Consider the following 16,710-nt stretch of genomic DNA (forward strand, 5'->3'; position numbering starts at 1 on the left):
GATCGTCCCCGAAAGCCTGCTGAATCTTGCGAATGGTTTACACTCGGGTATCGCCAAGGTTTTTGGCAAAATTTGATGTAATATCGCTGCTCACGTTGTTCAGTCATTTTCCAGCTTAGTGAAATCCGACGAGAGCGCACTACATGACCTCACTCATAGGCCGATTGCCAACGACTGACGCTTCCTGCAGGCGGGAAAAAATTCAGGGCTGTGCATGACTGTCCCCTCCACAACTCCACCGAAGGAGGCCTCTCTCGCATCATTGGTTTACGCGGAAAAAAAAGGTCCGATACTTTTTGAACAGACCTTGTATACTAAACTTTATATAAATTTAGAAATTACTTATTCGATATTAAAAGATTGTCTTTGTTTAGAATGCTCGTTCAGTTTCCAAAAATTAACATCACACGAATATTCGTGATCGGAAGGATCCCATATGCGTAGCTTTAAAAGAACACCTAAAAAGAAATTTGCAACGTGAAAAAAATGGCGGAACGTTAAATTAATTGCGTTGTTTACCTGTTAGAAGTCCTCCAATAATTGAAATTGCCAGCGTAGAAAATAACGCGACCAGTTGATAGACAGCCTGCTGAGATAAAGAGCGATTTTTTCCTGCATCGATAGGTACATAATCAGCATGAATTTCGTATAGATCTGTTGAATTCTCTAATGGAGCAAGAGCCGGAAACAGTTCGTAGATACTAAACACAAGCAAAGATTTATAAATCTAAACAGAAATGAAAAAAAAAAAGTTAGTAATTGATACAAACCCGAATCCATAATTGCTTTCTTTAGCCTTTAAGGTCAAAATAACACCTAAGATTCCTCCCATTACTCCGGGGAGTCCATGTAAATTATGCACACCGCAAGTGTCTTGAATTTTAAGTTTTCTTGCTAATAGAGGCTAAAAAATTATACATTTATCCTTGAAATTCTTTGGAGATTTGTTTTTTTTTTGGTCGAGGCAAAAATTTCGCGACGTATTTTGTCTGGATATTTGCATATTTTACCTTTAAAAATGCGTAACCAAATACGGATACGATGGATGCTGCGAAACCAACCAACATGGCGCCGTACGGTTGGATCATCATATTTGATACAGTTCCAATGGCTACACCACCGGCGATTGATGAATTTTGTATGTGAATCTGAAATTTTATTTATTTTATTCGTGTGTATTATTGTTTTACGTGACGAAAATACTCACGATATTGAATCGATTGTGTCCTTCGAGCAGAGAAGATAAACCAAAAGTAGTCAAAGTGCAGGTAACCAGAGCTAAATACGTGTTTATAATAGCTCGATGACGATCGTTCCCTAAGATTCCAGAAGAGTTATAACTTGGCCAAAATGCCCACAAAAATAGTGTTCCTAAGAAATTAATAATAATAATAATGGCTCTCTTAAGAATTTAGGCTGAAGAAAGAAAGAGAGGGTGGGTACTGAACAGATGGATGAATCAGAATGTATGAAAAGAAATATTCAAAACTTACCTATTAACGAAAACAAATTTGATTTCCCATAATTTATTTTTGAAAATTCGGATTGATACAGAGAAAAGGACACTGCCAAACCAAAATAAGCGCCAAAAACGTGGACAAAAATTGAATTTCCAGCATCGGTAACCTTTTAAAATTCAAAATTTGCTGTTTAATTTATCTAAATTTCATAAATCTTTCGAAATTTTTTTACCTTAAAAGTATTCAATCCCAATTCTTTATTAAAACTGTACAAAACTGTTTCAATTAAGGACATTATTATAAGTTGTAGGGGATTTATTCTTCCCAAGACAGCACCAGTTGATACAAGAACGGCTAGAGATGCAATATTAGCTTCCACCATACTATTTTAATGGAGGATTATAATTGATAAAGGTGAAAATTCTTTTCGACGAATGAAAACTTACCTAACAATGCCAAAATGCATAACTCCAGATTGCATTTTCCAGATATTTTGCATAATGAAACTCCATTGGATGGTCAGCGAGCATAGCAATAGATTAAATCCTACACCGTTAAAGGCGTATTTCTTCAGAAAAGTCATCAGAAATCCGTATCCAACGACCAACAAGACGTTAACATCTTGAAATACTAAAGTTTAAACATTTGTATTTATATATAAATATATTTTTATAAGTATGCTGGAACAGTGGAAGGATCCTCATTAATTCATCAAGAAATTACATCACTTGATGAATTAATGAGGATGTCCATTTAGATTTTTAAGAAATGTCTTTTATATAAAGAAAAATATTAATATTAATAGAATTATTTAACAAGTAATAGGGATTTATACCTGAATGATAATGCTGAAGCGAAGTAAAGAAGTGCCCAAATCCATCCAACGAATTACTTAGAGTATTTGCTGGGTACGCATCTTTGTGGTATTCCACAAAAAATATAAAAATAATAATAAATGCGACTTGTACTGTCGTTATAACGAAAGCAAGTTTACCTCGTTTCCACATCTCTTCTAATTAAGAAGAACGTGAATTTACTTAAGAATTCGTTAGTTGACCCCACGCCCTTACCTGGTTATTGGTTAAGAGATTATACATAATTTATGAAATGAATTCTTACTGTGATGAACTCCACGCTGTTTATAGGAAAATTACACGAAATATTTAGCAAAGTTATTGATTTAAAATCACGGAAAATCGAATTTAGTTTTGGTAAAATGTATATATTTTATATTATTATTAAATGCGCTCTCGAATTTCCATCCCTTTTTAAGCTTTCTGACTTCCTGTGTGTGGTCAGTTATGTGAAATTAATTTATGAACGGTTAAAACGTTATAAACGGAATTTTATTGATGATAGTTTACGAAAAAAAAAAATTATACACCAGAAAAATAAATTTTGAAAAATAATTAAATTCGAGGTCTGTGAGAAATTAAATGACAATAGAGGAATTCATTTTTTTTAAAGTCCTTTCTTCCTATGAGCATTCCTGATCGGCCATCATGAGTGCGTGAATTGCCACCACCTAAAAAGAAATAAAAAGAATAATTTCGAATATTGTGCTGTATTTATTGAATAGTGTTTCATAATTAACTGCTATCAAGCCTCGATTTAACGCTTTAAAATTGGCATTAAATCGAATATGGCGGTGAATTGAAGTATCTCAAGGTTTACGCACAACTTCCAGTCATGGAGGATTTAGAAGTATCCAAAAGAAGAGGTACTTAAAAATTAACGAGCGATTATTTACTATGATTATTTCATTTAAAATATATGCTCTCCATCTCAAATTAATGGTGTGTTGTCCCGGTACATCATACTTTTTACTGCTAGCAATAGAGTCGTTGCCGATCAAATACAGTATTTAACACCTTTCGGGGGGGAATTTGAATTGAAATAGCGTGACTTTCGGTGTAAACCGAAAGTTCATATTAATATATAGTCAATCGGGGGGGTGTTGAACCTACGGTTTTCATATATGGTTTCGGATTTCGTCTATCTAATTTCATTCCCTAATGGGAACCACCGGGTGAGAGGCATATCCGGGACAAACCATCCCGAAAAATTTCTGGGGTGGTTCTCTCGGATTCGAATCTGGATCCCTCATACAGGTAAGGTAATTATTAAATTATTAATACAATTTTATAAATTTATTCATTTATTTATTTATTTTTAAACATTCATTTTATACAGTAAGAAAGATAGGGGCGTTGCGATGTGTTCTTGGTATTGGTGACTTTTCTTGTGGAGTGTCAATTAGGAAGTTTGTTCTGTATTTGGGCTGGTGTTGTGTTTTATTGAAGATACAGAGAACTTAATGTAGCAACATTTTTCAATTGATAATATGAAGAGAAATGGTTATCCTGTGATAGAAAGCCAAGGAAAAATAATTACACGTATACTGCAGTTGAAAGGTTTGATTATCGTGTTAATTCGAGGTAACTATGATAATATAACGAATTTCTTTAAAAACTAAATTTAATTATGATGTTATTGAGGAACTATCTTAACTTAATCTTTGAATTCTGCTATTTGTGTGGCTTCTACACTCGCTAAATAACATTGCAAAATACACTCCTGTTTCTCAACGCAATATACGGGTTCTGTTATTAATTACATTTAGATATTTAATTTTAGCTGTTTGAACTCGCTGGTAGACAAAATGTAGGAGAATTAACGCGTATATTAATCTTCATACATTTTCAATTGTGTTTTTAGAAAATACAGAGGTTGTATGACTAAGATAAAACGTGGCATATGTAATAAGGGAATAAATCATCGGGTGTACTTGGATTGAGTTTTCAGTATATACTTTAATACTATGATTTTTGGTTGAAGTTTATGTTGGTAGTCGAAAGAAGTTAGTGAAAGGGATAAGTTTTGGCACTTACCAATAAGAATGACGTAACGAGTCCGAATAAATAAATAATAAAGCGAATTTTCTCTTTTAAATAAAGCGTGACTACGACTCTAGAATTACTTTCGGGACAAATTGACTTTATGCATTTGTCATCGGCCAACAAGTTGGGCAACTGATGGCGACATTTATCCAGTTCCACTTCCTCTTCATACGTCCAAACAATTTTGACGTAATCGTAAACATTTGCCAAAATTTCTTTGATTCTTTTAATTGTTTTATCGCAAATTGCCATGAATTTTCTGTAGTATTGTTTTGTTAGGTCCCAAATACTCTGTTTCTCCTGTTGGGGACAGAAACATTCCGAAACAGGTACTTTGCATAGATTTTTAGGATCCAGTTTCTTCAACCATATTTTCCAAGCTGGTTCGGGTTTCATCCAATCGGCACATCGAATGACTACCGAATTTTCTTCGCAGTAAATTTGGGGAATCCAAAATGAAATTTTTATTTTCATTACTTTGTACCAATCGAAAATCTCGTTCCATACGCTCCGAATTAATTTTTTGCAACGTTCTTTTTGTTCATTTTTAAGCAATTCGATGTTTTTGATACAATTTGCAATGCTCGCTGCAAAAGTAAATTATGTTTACTATAAAAATTAATTATATTTAAGTTTGCATTGTTTAACTTACCCATATCGACGAATAAAAATAAAATTAGAATAATGAGAAAGGAAAAAAAGAAAATCTTGTACGCCATTTTCTCTACAGGGATGTACAAAAGACTGATTTTTTATTGTTCTACAAGGCGTATTTTTATTAATTTATTGTTTAACAACAATGTCATAGTGTAACAATATACCTTCTTCTGTATAAAATATTAATTTTTAAAATTATTTTCTTGATTAAAGAAGTGTTAGAAGCGTAATTGCATTGGCTAACGTGGATTGGATTGCTAATGGATATTTGGATTGGGGGACTTTAAGCCAGGAGGATCCGGATAAATGAAAAATAATTCAATTGTATTTAATCCACATTTTGCCAGAGAAACAATACATTTTTCATTCGCAGTTTTTCAGAATTAAGGATGTTTCTGCTTGAATGTGGATGGATTATTAACATCGTAATATTACTCTTTTTTTTATCTCTAATGAGATTTAACCAGGATATTTTTCAAAAATTTCTGTACGGATGAGTGACAAGATGAAACCATTATATTATGATGCATTATTATTATTATTATTTTCATCTTTTTATCACAAGGACGAAACGATTTACTATAAATTAATTTAATTAATATCTAGGAAAGATGACGCACGAAAATATAATATGTATTGTTGGTTTGTATATATTGTATTGTAATTTTGTACAATGAACTATAGTTAAAATAATGTAAAATTCTTAAGTTTTTCTCCATTGATAGATTATGAGATATTGTTTCTTTTTTAATACCCTATATCTGTGATGATTTGGCAAATAGGACACACCAGACATCTTAATAAACAGGTTGAAAACTCAACCCTTTTTGGGGTATTAATGTGTCGAATGTTAGTATCATTACGAGTAAGTTATTGGCTTCTAGATGTCGCGTGCGAACATGAAAGGGTGTCATGTTCGCACGCGACTCTTTGTCTACGCGTAACGTAGACAAAGAGTGCATTAGAACAGGAGGTGTGTCCTCCTCCTGTTCTAATGCACTCTTTGCATCTACGAATTCTCGGAAATTCCAGGCCTCTCTCTGATTATTTTGACCTTGTTTACTTTAATATACCACATAAATGCTGAATGCTTTTTAATTGCCTACACAATAACCTTGACAAACAATATATAATAGTGTAGGTAATGATAGCAATTGGTGAGGTGATTAATGTAGCTTATATTTAGAGAAAAGGAAAATTAGTGCTTTAAATTATCTGTCATTAATTACAGTTGTTATCTATAAACGTCACTTGTATTGTCCCACGTAAAGTTAATGTTATTTAACATGTTTTAGAATATTATAAACATGAATTGATAGTAAAATTAACAAGAAATAGAACGTGTTGAATTGGATTCATGGGATAAGACAATGCAATATGTGGTCGATCTGTTAAGAGGTCATTTAAATAAACACATTCTAACAGATAACAATTTATATTTTTATTATTATTCTTTACCTTACTTTTTTGGAGAATACAAATTTCTACGCTAATCAACGTTTGAAAAGCAGCGATTAAAATCTAAAAATAACCCAAAACAATCGATTTTATAAGGTAATTAGAGTTTTTCCGAATAATAAAAATTTAAATTTACAATTCCTTCCACATGTGTTTCCGCGTTATTAGTCATATTACTCCTTTTTATTTTATTATATAACTTTTGCTTTGTATTATTTATTGTGGCCAGAAGAACTGGAAGAAAGATTAAGGCATTAGCGGCAGAAAATAAAATAACTAGAAATATAATTTTAAAAGTGGCAACAAACATATACGCCAAAGGGAAGGCTAATGGCAATATTGATATTATTGTTGTTGCGCTACCTTGAAATATCGCTAGTCCTATAGAACTGATGCTGTAACGAAGTCGCTGATTGTGATCCTCGCTGGGGCATCGCTTATAAAAATGCGAGAAGTGTGCCGTAAAATCGACAGAAAATCCAGCGCACATGACTAAAACCACGATGGAAACTTGAGCTAAATCGATACCCCATAAGGCCATGTACCCTAACGTACAGATTTCTGTACAAATTATAGAGAAGGCAACCGAAAAGGTAGTAACAACGTCTGGCATGAATATAAAACAAACGATAATTACAATAAATATGATACTACCCAGCATCTGAGCGGTGAATTTCAAGTGTAACTCGGAGTCATCCACCAAAAAGGAATTGTAATGATATGGGAAAACGTGGAATGGGGCTCCGTCCGTAATTTCTCGTAATTTTTTCAGAGTGGCCACTTCGGCATCTTCGTTTTCTGTGAAATCCGTTTGAGCAAAGAATCTACTGCCAATTATTGAAGTGTAATTCGAATTGAAAGCTATGTCGTCTCTGAAACGTCGAGCCATCGGATGACGTAGAAATGCTTTTCGTAGTACAGCAATGAAATCCCCCTGGTCACTTATATTGTAGGACTTCAGGAGGAATGATATTCTTTCGTCTTTAAGGAAATCTAAATACCATCTGAGCCAGGATTCGGTTAAAGATGCCACAGTTAAACCATTTTCTTCAATTTTTAATAATAATTTTTCTATATCTTCTTGAATTTTTTTATCCGCGTAATTTACTTCTTCGTCGATAACAATTTGAAATCTGTACTTATTATACGAATAGTATTTAAAATATTTTACGTAATACTTTAGTAAGTACGAATCCGAAGCGATTGATTGGGAAGTGCTTCCTACGACATCTATATAACTTATGCCCCACAGTCCTATCGATACGTGTAAAATTAATATTAAAAAAACAATTAATTTAGTGGGCCACAATGACAGGAGATTGCCCAGTCGGATCCATATTGTGGATAAGAAATTCAGTTTACTGTTTTCGTATTCCCACTTTTGACTCGTGAGGAATGTTTTCCTGAACCACGTTTGGCCCTCTGGAAATAATTATAGAAATTGTTGAATGTTTTATTATATTTATTTCAAGTAAATAAAGCTTTACAAATAAAAAAATACCGTTAGATTTTTCCAATTGTACGAATAGTAGCGAATGCCTATTTTGCTTCTCCAGGTATCCGAAGAGGGCCATGCAAGCCCCAACGAACGTGATCTGATAAACGTAACAGAAGATAACGGTTACTGAAGCGTACGTACAGAAGTAACGAATTATTCTGTAAGGGGCCAATAATCCAGAAGAGAAAGCTATTAAATTTGTAATGGAAGTTATGGTTACGGAGATGGCAGATTCCGAATAAACGTACAACATTCTGTCCGTAACGCTATTCTTGGAATCGGTCTTTTTCCAGGCAGCCAAAAAAACAAATGCATCATCCATACCTATACCTAAAACGAAATAGTTTTATAAGTAATATTTGTAAAGGGTGGCCCAAAAGTAGGTTAACCGAGACGTATTTTATTACTCGGTGAGTGTTAACTGACTTTTGAGCCACTCTAATTCTTATTTTAGTAATTAAATATAGAGTAGTGTATTGAACTTACCTAAAATTAAAAAGGGGATAGACCCAACAGCAACTGTTAATGGTATGTCGCAGTACAGAATTAAACCAAAAGATGAAGTTAAAGCCATTCCACCTGAAGTCAGTGCTATGACCCCTATCCAAGGCTTGCTTTCGATCCAATTATTAAATAAACAGGTAAGAGTAGAGAACACTAAAACGGCAATTATCGCTAGAGGAATTCGCGGAAACACTTTGTAAATCACATTATTGAGTTCTTGAGGAGTTGAAATCGTAGCATATCTGTCGACATTTATGTACCGGAAATTAATAGATGATGTCGCGTTCAAAAACAAGCATTGCCATTGTTCCGCGTTACGTTTCTTCATCATTGTGTCGTCATTTAAATAATAAAACAATCGTATGGCTTTGGCACTCGTCACCATGTCGTCATTGTTGGTTTCAACTCCTCCAAGAAATAAACTATTCAATTGATAATCATAATTTCTTTCAATATCTAATGGATATTTTATGGAATAATTTCCATTTTCCATCATTTCGATACGTTCTTCATCTAGAAGAATATGATTTTCGAAGCATACTCCTCTATTATCCATGGCGCAAAGATCTTTGTACTTCATGCTACGAATCTCTTCAATTCTCAGATTTTGAATAATTTCGTCTAAATTTAATATTTCTTTGAATATTTCGTGTCTAAGTACTGATCCGCCATCTTTAGCTGTGATCAGTACTGATGCAAGAGACGGTTCTCTATTCATTCTCTCTATACTCGCATTGTGAGATAGATCCATTGGAAATAATTTTTGTATGCTGGCTTCTTCTGTGACGTGTCTCGTGTTATCCGGAGCGAATAAGTACTTTATATCATTTACTTCTTGCCATTTTTGAAGTCCAGTAGCTAATATTAACGAAACAAACACAGGGGTTATGATGAAGTAACTGGTGTATGTTGCCACGTAAATTCCCAAATTTCCAAATTTCTTGGATAAGTATTTGTTGAAACTGTCTAATTTCATGATTCTGCAACAACAAAAAAAAAAAAAAAAAACATTAACGAATTATTGAATCACTCAAAATTTCCTGACAATTGTAAACTTAATACATGTCTTAGGGCCTAAGACATGTAATATCCTACATAAAGACATACGAACGGATTTTAATGTATAACTTACATCCTGTTGTATGCCAAATTATAATTATTGTATTGATAATTAACTGTATAAAAAATTTTGATAAGAAGTTTCCTGTAAATTCGTAATTTATTTCTATTCTTTTTAACAGAGCAATCAGTGTTCTCGTTCTAGGAAGTGTTTACAATAAACTTTCTTTCGTTCTTTAAATATATTTTTTTCTTTATTATTTTTAAATTTATTTTAATCTATGGGGGGAATTTTAATTCGTGATTTAACATTATAAGTTTCACACTTGAATTTTCCTGGAGCTCCGTTAAAATGGGCATGTAATAATGTCCGTGCCCCGTGGGGCATCTCTTTCTTATAGTGTTACTGTTCATTAATAGTAATTTTGTTCTACAGTACAGAGGAATTACATAAATATACATAATAAGTGGGCCTCAAAAGCGCTTCGTACGTTACTACACGCAAAAAGGGTCCCTTCCACGTGTAGTAATATGAAAAGCATAAATCTCTAAAAAAGCATTCGAATCTCCTTTGAAATAATCGTAAACAAGGGATTAAATATACTTTCGCTTAATTTAAATACAATAGAATTTGCCTATTTTGGGGAAGAGGAAATTGCTTAATGGAGTTAATAAATAAGATCACAATTAGTGTGAATTGTGATCAATTGTAACATTAAAACAATTAGAAAATGCTTAATTAACTTTCGGTAAAGATATATTAATACAAATTATAAAAGTTATTTAGAATTGTAGGTAAGTGTAGGCATTTGTATAATGAATACGTGCTTAATTCTAATTATACTGCGCCTTTTTTTGAATTAAATATATATTTATACAATAATTAACAAAGCACTTACTTAGGCTAGTCGAGATTGCAGCCGGTGTCTTCGAATTATATTATCGTGATTAAATATTCTATTAGTTCTTATATTCATACGTAGACACTATATAAGAGTCAAAATGAATGATATCGCTTCAACACAATGTGTTATTACTTACCTGATATCGATCTGGAAGCCTTGGACCGAATAAATTTCTATGATTACATATAATAATGTTATTCGGAAAAATCGGATGACGTGACTTACATTGTCGTCTTAAAAATGAAAATACCTCAAGGTTACGTCGATAAACCTTGTGTTAAACAAGAGGAAACTCGAATATAAACACTAAGTATTAAGGTATGCTTTAATGCTTGGCTCTTAAAACGAGTGGACACGTGAGTAATTGTTTATAGGTAAGTTAATTCAACTAAGGTCCCCAGAGAAGCTCGAGATTGTATGCAATTTCAGTCCAAATTGCTGTGTTTTACCATAAGATACTCGGATCCTTATTATTTTTCGTATAATTCAAATTGCTATTGAGGTCCGCAAAGGGGTGCCATCATAAAAGAAGATCCAAATGAATTCTGTGGAGTACAAGCGTGAAAGTTGAATAAAGTACGAAAATCTTCAGGATGTTTATGTATTGACAGATTAGGGCCACTTTATTATTGCGTAATACAATACACTTAAACACAGTGGCCCATAACTCGGTTAACAAAGATTGTTTTTACTTGTCAGATCGAACAAAGGTTAAATTTGTATTGGTTATATTTTGTGGAACAATGTATTGTGGAAGATTATCTTCCACAATACATTGTTTAACCTGCATATGAAGGACTTTACAGAAGTCCTTCATATGCAGGTTAAACAGTATAATTCTGTATTAATTTTCAGCAATGTCAAAAAGTTCATAAATAAATCTGCTTAATTATTAATATAAAGTCAAAGACCGATTGTAATTTCATTAAAAAGAACTTTATATATACAAGATATAAGTTTTAAAATAGGGCCTCGCCGCCTTAAAGGCCTCATCTCTCTACTAATTATTACTATTTTTGTTTTATGTCTGTATACACGTAATGCATGTAAATTGCGATTTAATAACGATCCACCTTAATATTTAAGGATAGAGCGACATAACCTTGTAACATATGCTGTATTTATATATATATAATGATTTCCGTATAAATTACATAAGGTAAATAGAAGATAACGTTTTATTAGCTGAGGGAAAGGAATTTATACAAAAATAATCGAGATTTAAAGAGAGAGAATAAAAAAAATTATAAAGACAGACAGGGCCTTGTTTCAAGGAGGGCCTCGCCTTCTGACGGGCCTTATCTCACTGCTCATTAATAATAACTTTGTTTTATACAACACCTTTTAATGAAATCGAGATCGATTGCATTTTTGATTTCCGTGAGGGGTGATGTAGCATCGCGTGCAATTACTGGATAAGCTTCTGTTATAAAGACAATAGAAATGCATTTATAAGGACATAACAATGGCAATAATTCATCATATGACATTTTTAAATTAAAATCTTTCCAAATTTTTTAAACACCAAGCACCTGAAAGTATATATCTCTGTACTGTACTTTAAATAACTATTAGATTTCTAGTGTTGTAATTTTCTAAATTGAATAATTCATTTTGTGAGATTTAAATCGATAAATTTTATACTTTAAAATTGCTTTTTGCCAGTGAGCTATATCGGTTATAATAACAATAATAAATTCTATTATTACAAGGAAAATTCGTTTCGGTATACGAGGATAAATTGTATAGAATATTAAAAAGTAAATTGGTTATAAACAAGGAAAAAAACTTCAATCCTCGACTTGTCGTATAGTAAAAAATAGTTAATATGTTAGGTTTAGTAAAAATGGGATTCCATTGGACTTCAATAAGCCATAGGACCCGTATACCTAGATACGTCCCTGGCCTGGTGCAGTAAATTTCTGATTACAATGTAAAGGGCTGATCTAATGTAGACACATTAGATCAAGCTGCAAGTACACGTGTACTTACTTGCTCAAGCTGGAAGACCTGTAAAAGAACAAATTGCTGATCCTGGGATGCCCAGAAGGAGAGCAAAATGAGCAACTTTCCCTGGGTTCCGAGGAATTAAGGGCCCACTACACAACATTTACTTCCTTGACTTTAATGTAACAATTTAATTGGCTGTAGGGTCCCAATATTCACTCGTCTGAGGGTTCTCGTTTCCCTCTGGGTGCCCTTGCCATCAGTAGATTCATATAGTCAATCCGAACAGAACAGTATTGTTGTAACAGTTATTGAAAAACTTATGTAGAAACGATACATTATTCTATTGATTATACAGTTTATTTTTTTATTTTATTAAATAAAAATATAAAAATAACAATAAGCATTATAACAGGAAATTGTTCTATCAAATCATTAATTTAAAATTAAGTAGTAAAAAATCGAATTCCGCATATTACAGAGTAAATGATACATTGAATGGTTGTTTATAGAATAAAGATCATCTGTGTATGAATTAACGAACGGATGCCGTTTCCAAAGAATAAAAACTCAGATTTATTTGTTCGTTTGTTTCGTTGGAATCGTTATTATTAATAATTGCTTCGTCCGAGCTGCAACAGTTACGTTGCTTTACGTCATCGAACAACGTTAAAAGAACGGGAAGAATTATTAAAGCGTTTAGGACAGAGAACAGGACCACCAAGAACACGACTTTGAACAGAGCCACAAAAACGTAAGCTAAAGGATACGCTAAGGGTAACAAAGATATTAGTGTAGTTACACTGCCTTGAAATATAGCGTGACCTACCGATTCGATACTGTTACGCAGACTTCGACTTTGTCGATACGCGTAACACAGGTGAACGGAGTAATCGACGGAAAATCCGGCACACATGACTAAAACAATTACAGACACTTGAGCAAGTTCGACGTTCCAAAGGGCCATATAACCCAAAACAGAAACCTCTATAGAGATTATAGAGAAAACAATTGATAAAGTGACGACCGTGTCTGGCATGAAAACGAAGAAAACAACGACGACGACCAATACGACGCTTCCTAACATCTGAGCTGTGAATTTCACACGAAGATCCGCATCGTCTACCCAGAATGAAAAATATACGTAAGGGAATGCAGTAAATGGTAACTGATCGGTAACGACCCTCATTTTCTGTATGACGTCAATTTCCGCTTCTTCGTTTTTGATGGTGTTGGTCTGACAGAAGAATCTGCTTCCTAGTATTGAAGTGTAATTGGCGTCGAACTTGATGTCGTTACGGAAATTTTCGGCAGCAGGATGCTGCAGGAAAATGCGACGTAACAGCAATATGAAATCGTAACTGTCGCTGACGTTGTAAGTGTTTACCACGAGGGACATTCTTTCGTCGTTAAGAAATTCCAAGTAGGATCTCAACCAGGATTGGGTAAGAGAATCTTCAATTAGATTTTCCTCCCTCATCGTCTTGAAAATCTTCTCAATCCTCTTCTGAATCTTTACGTCTGCGTAATTTATTTCTTGGTCGATGACGATTTGAACCCTGTGTTTGAATCGCGAGAAGTGTTGGTAATCGTTGACGTAATAACTCATTAAGTACGAATCGAAGGCACAGGACTGAGAAACGTCGCCTATGACGTCGGTCTGCGTCATCCCCCAAAATCCCACGGAGACGTGAAAGGCGTAAGTCATCAGAACTAAAATTTGTATTCGTCGAAGTGACAGGAGGTTGCCGAGTTGTGTCCACATGGAAATGTCTTTGGTGTTTTCGGATTTCCACACAGAGAAAACGCCTGTGATCCACGCAGGAAACTCTAAAATAAATAAATAAAGACTACAGTTAACCGACTTTTGGGATCTGGCGTATATAGTTATTGAATATTTCTTACTGTTGGGTTCTTCCAAGCGTATGAAGTAGAGGGAATGTCTATTCTGCTTCTCGACGTAACCACAGACGGCCATGCACGCGCCCACAAACGTCAGCTGGTAAACATAACAGAAAATGACGGCGGTCGATGCGTATATACAGAAACACCTGATCATTCTGTAAGGAGCGAATATCCCCGAAGAAAATGCTAGAATATTGGTGAGGGATGTTACAGTGACGGAAACGGCCGATTCCCAATACACGTCACCAATTCTCTCCTCTACGGATTTTCTAGGATCCGTTCTTTTCCAAGAGGCCAAAAACACGAATGCGTCGTCCATTCCTACTCCTAAAATTCAATTTATTATTATTATTTATGAGAAAAATCTAGAAAGAAATCTCTTGCATAATTAGTCTTATTCTACAAGACACTGGTACGTATTGTATTCATATTTACCTAATATGAGGAAAGGTATGGATCCGCTAGAAGCAATGAATGGCACACCCAAGTACAAGATGAAGCCAAAAGACGATGCCAAAGCCATTCCTCCAGATAACAGTGCAATGAGTCCTATCCAGGGTTTGCTTTCGATCCAGTTATTGTGAAGAGACGTGGCTATTGAAAACAATAGAATTGCTATTGTTGCAAATTGCAATCGAGGTAACATTCTGTGCATAATCTTGCCGAGCTCTTCTTTGACGGAAATGGAAGTGTATTTATCCACGTGAATGAAACGAAACGAAGTTCTTGTCAAAGTATCTAGAAACTTGCGTTGCCATTCGTAAGCGATGTCATTATTGTAACTCGTTTTATCGTTTAAATAATAAAACAGCTTTAGAGCTTTGGCACTAATCACGTTGTTTTTATCGTCGACTCGAACACCCCCCAGAAATAAGCTATTCAGGTGAAGATCAAATATCTTTTCTTTATCCAAAGGATATTTTATCGAGTAATTTCCTTTCTGCATTCCTCTAACTTGATCCTTTAATAAAAGAATAGAATTTTCGAAGCATTTCATGTTATTTTTCGCGCATATATCTTTATATTTTAAGTCTGTTACGCGCGTAACGGTGACGTTTCGAACGATGTCGTCTAATTGTAGTATCTCGTCGTATAAATCTTCTCGAAGCACGGATCCTTGGTCCTTGGCCGTAACTAGAACAATGGCTAAACAGGGGATTCTGTTCATTCTTTCCATGTTAGCGTTGGAGGATAAATCCATGGGAAACAACTTTTCTATGGTAACCTCTTCTTTAGAATGTCGTGCGTTAAGGGGTGCGAATAAATATTTTAAATCGTTATTTTCGCGCCATCTTTGAAGTCCGGTTGCCAGTAATATCGACAGGAATAATGGAATCATAATAAAATAACTCCAGTTTCTAGCCACGCACATTCCCATACTTCGAAATTTTTCGGATAAAATCTTGCTGCAATTCACNATGTTTATTTTTCAATTGCTTTAGATGAAAGCACTGATAAAACAGATTCGGCACAAGTTTTATATTTTATTCGTGCTATAACTAAAGATTTTCAATGTTACGAAGAACTACTTGCGTTGGGTACACTAACTGGAAGAACTCGAGGAGCCGATATTTTCGAAAACTTCAAAGAAGTATGTAATAAATTACAATTGAATGTCAGTAATTTAGTCAGTGTCTGCACCGATGGCGCACCTTCCATGAGAGGCAAAAAAGAAGGATTCATTGCTTTGTTAAAAAAGGAAAACTTAAACTTGAAAAAATTGATATCATTTCACTGCATTTTGCATCAGCAAAATCTTTGCGCAAAATCNAACTTTCTTTCGTTCTTTAAATATATTTTTTTCTTTATTATTTTTAAATTTAATTTAATCTATGGGGGGAATTTTAATTCGTGATTTAACATTATAAGTTTCACACTTGAATTTTCCTGGAGCTCCGTTAAAATGGGCATGTAATAATGTCCGTGCCCCGTGGGTCATCTCTTTCTTATAGTGTTACTGTTCATTAATAGTAATTTTGTTCTACAGTACAGAGGAATTACATAAATATACATAATAAGTGGGCCTCAAAAGCGCTTCGTACGTTACTACACGCAAAAAGGGTCCCTTCCACGTGTAGTAATATGAAAAGCATAAATCTCCAAAAAAGCATTCGAATCTCCTTTGAAATAATCGTAAACAAGGGATTAAATATACTTTCACTTAATTTAAATACAATAGAATTTGCCTATTTTGGGGAAGAGGAAATTGCTTAATGGAGTTAATAAATAAGATCACAATTAGTGTGAATTGTGATCAATTGTAACATTAAAACAATTAGAAAATGCTTAATTAACTTTCGGTAAAGATATATTAATACAAATTATAAAAGTTATTTAGAATTGTAGGTAAGTGTAGGCATTTGTATAATGAATACGTGCTTAATTCTAATTATACTGCGCCTTTTTTTGAATTAAAT

At 33.8% G+C, this 16,710-nt stretch overlaps 5 protein-coding genes across 5 annotated transcripts in view; all 5 read right to left on the reverse strand.

Annotated features, from left to right (window-relative positions):
- The window catches only part of LOC111634870 (ammonium transporter Rh type B-like), an 11,769-nt gene extending 9,681 nt beyond the window's left edge, over positions 1-2,088 (reverse strand). Inside the window, exons 1-8 of the mRNA XM_023379714.1 lie at positions 1,907-2,088; positions 1,693-1,843; positions 1,494-1,626; positions 1,208-1,371; positions 1,011-1,148; positions 771-904; positions 520-701; positions 343-458 (exon numbers count right to left, since the gene is read on the reverse strand). Coding sequence (XP_023235482.1) covers positions 343-458; positions 520-701; positions 771-904; positions 1,011-1,148; positions 1,208-1,371; positions 1,494-1,626; positions 1,693-1,843; positions 1,907-2,043 — 1,155 coding nt within the window. The 5' untranslated portion in view covers positions 2,044-2,088. The remainder of the gene's footprint in view (positions 1-342; positions 459-519; positions 702-770; positions 905-1,010; positions 1,149-1,207; positions 1,372-1,493; positions 1,627-1,692; positions 1,844-1,906) is intronic.
- Positions 2,089-2,784: 696 nt separating this feature from the next.
- Positions 2,785-5,308, reverse strand: LOC111634860. Its single transcript, XM_023379703.1, has 3 exons — positions 5,013-5,308; positions 4,352-4,947; positions 2,785-2,985 (listed from the first exon to the last, which is right to left on the reverse strand). Exons 1-3 carry the CDS (start codon positions 5,077-5,079, stop codon positions 2,938-2,940), a joined length of 711 nt encoding a protein of 236 aa, XP_023235471.1. The 5' UTR covers positions 5,080-5,308; the 3' UTR covers positions 2,785-2,937.
- Positions 5,309-6,687: 1,379 nt separating this feature from the next.
- LOC111634673 (patched domain-containing protein 3-like) lies at positions 6,688-11,073 on the reverse strand. Its single transcript, XM_023379511.1, has 6 exons — positions 10,436-11,073; positions 8,460-9,457; positions 7,977-8,303; positions 7,654-7,897; positions 6,790-7,479; positions 6,688-6,709 (listed from the first exon to the last, which is right to left on the reverse strand). The coding sequence occupies exons 2-6, from the start codon at positions 9,451-9,453 to the stop codon at positions 6,688-6,690; spliced, it is 2,277 nt and encodes a 758-aa protein (XP_023235279.1). The 5' UTR covers positions 9,454-9,457; positions 10,436-11,073.
- A 1,850-nt stretch (positions 11,074-12,923) lies between these two features.
- Positions 12,924-15,032, reverse strand: LOC111634683 (patched domain-containing protein 3-like). Its single transcript, XM_023379519.1, has 2 exons — positions 14,294-15,032; positions 12,924-14,218 (listed from the first exon to the last, which is right to left on the reverse strand). Exons 1-2 carry the CDS (start codon positions 14,610-14,612, stop codon positions 12,924-12,926), a joined length of 1,614 nt encoding a protein of 537 aa, XP_023235287.1. The 5' UTR covers positions 14,613-15,032.
- On the reverse strand, positions 14,688-15,671 carry LOC111634691 (patched domain-containing protein 1-like). Its single transcript, XM_023379531.1, has one exon. It carries the CDS (start codon positions 15,669-15,671, stop codon positions 14,688-14,690), a length of 984 nt encoding a protein of 327 aa, XP_023235299.1.
- Between the last annotated feature and the right edge of the window lie 1,039 nt (positions 15,672-16,710).

The sequence above is a fragment of the Centruroides sculpturatus genome, unplaced genomic scaffold (assembly GCF_000671375.1).
Source record: "Centruroides sculpturatus isolate CEXI.00-Female unplaced genomic scaffold, Cexi_2.0 scaffold135, whole genome shotgun sequence".
NCBI classification, from domain to species: Eukaryota; Metazoa; Arthropoda; class Arachnida; order Scorpiones; family Buthidae; genus Centruroides; species Centruroides sculpturatus.

Excerpts from the sequence above, each read along its gene's own strand:
- LOC111634683 (XM_023379519.1), bottom strand. The coding sequence starts at position 14,612 with ATGGACGACGCATTCGTGTTTTTGGCCTCTTGGAAAAGAACGGATCCT. Across the intron at positions 14,219-14,293 it reads ACGCTTGGAAGAACCCAACA|AGTTTCCTGCGTGGATCACA; the intron begins GTAAGAAATATT and ends TATTTATTTTAG.
- LOC111634860 (XM_023379703.1), bottom strand. The coding sequence starts at position 5,079 with ATGGCGTACAAGATTTTCTTTTTTTCCTTTCTCATTATTCTAATTTTA. Across the intron at positions 4,948-5,012 it reads ATTTTTATTCGTCGATATGG|CGAGCATTGCAAATTGTATC; the intron begins GTAAGTTAAACA and ends TTACTTTTGCAG. Across the intron at positions 2,986-4,351 it reads TCGTTACGTCATTCTTATTG|GTGGTGGCAATTCACGCACT; the intron begins GTAAGTGCCAAA and ends ATTTCTTTTTAG.
- LOC111634691 (XM_023379531.1), bottom strand. The coding sequence starts at position 15,671 with ATGGGAATGTGCGTGGCTAGAAACTGGAGTTATTTTATTATGATTCCA.
- LOC111634673 (XM_023379511.1), bottom strand. The coding sequence starts at position 9,453 with ATGAAATTAGACAGTTTCAACAAATACTTATCCAAGAAATTTGGAAAT. Across the intron at positions 8,304-8,459 it reads TATCCCCTTTTTAATTTTAG|GTATAGGTATGGATGATGCA; the intron begins GTAAGTTCAATA and ends ATTTCGTTTTAG. Across the intron at positions 7,480-7,653 it reads TCGGATTCGTACTTACTAAA|ATGGTATTTAGATTTCCTTA; the intron begins GTATTACGTAAA and ends ATCCTGGCTCAG.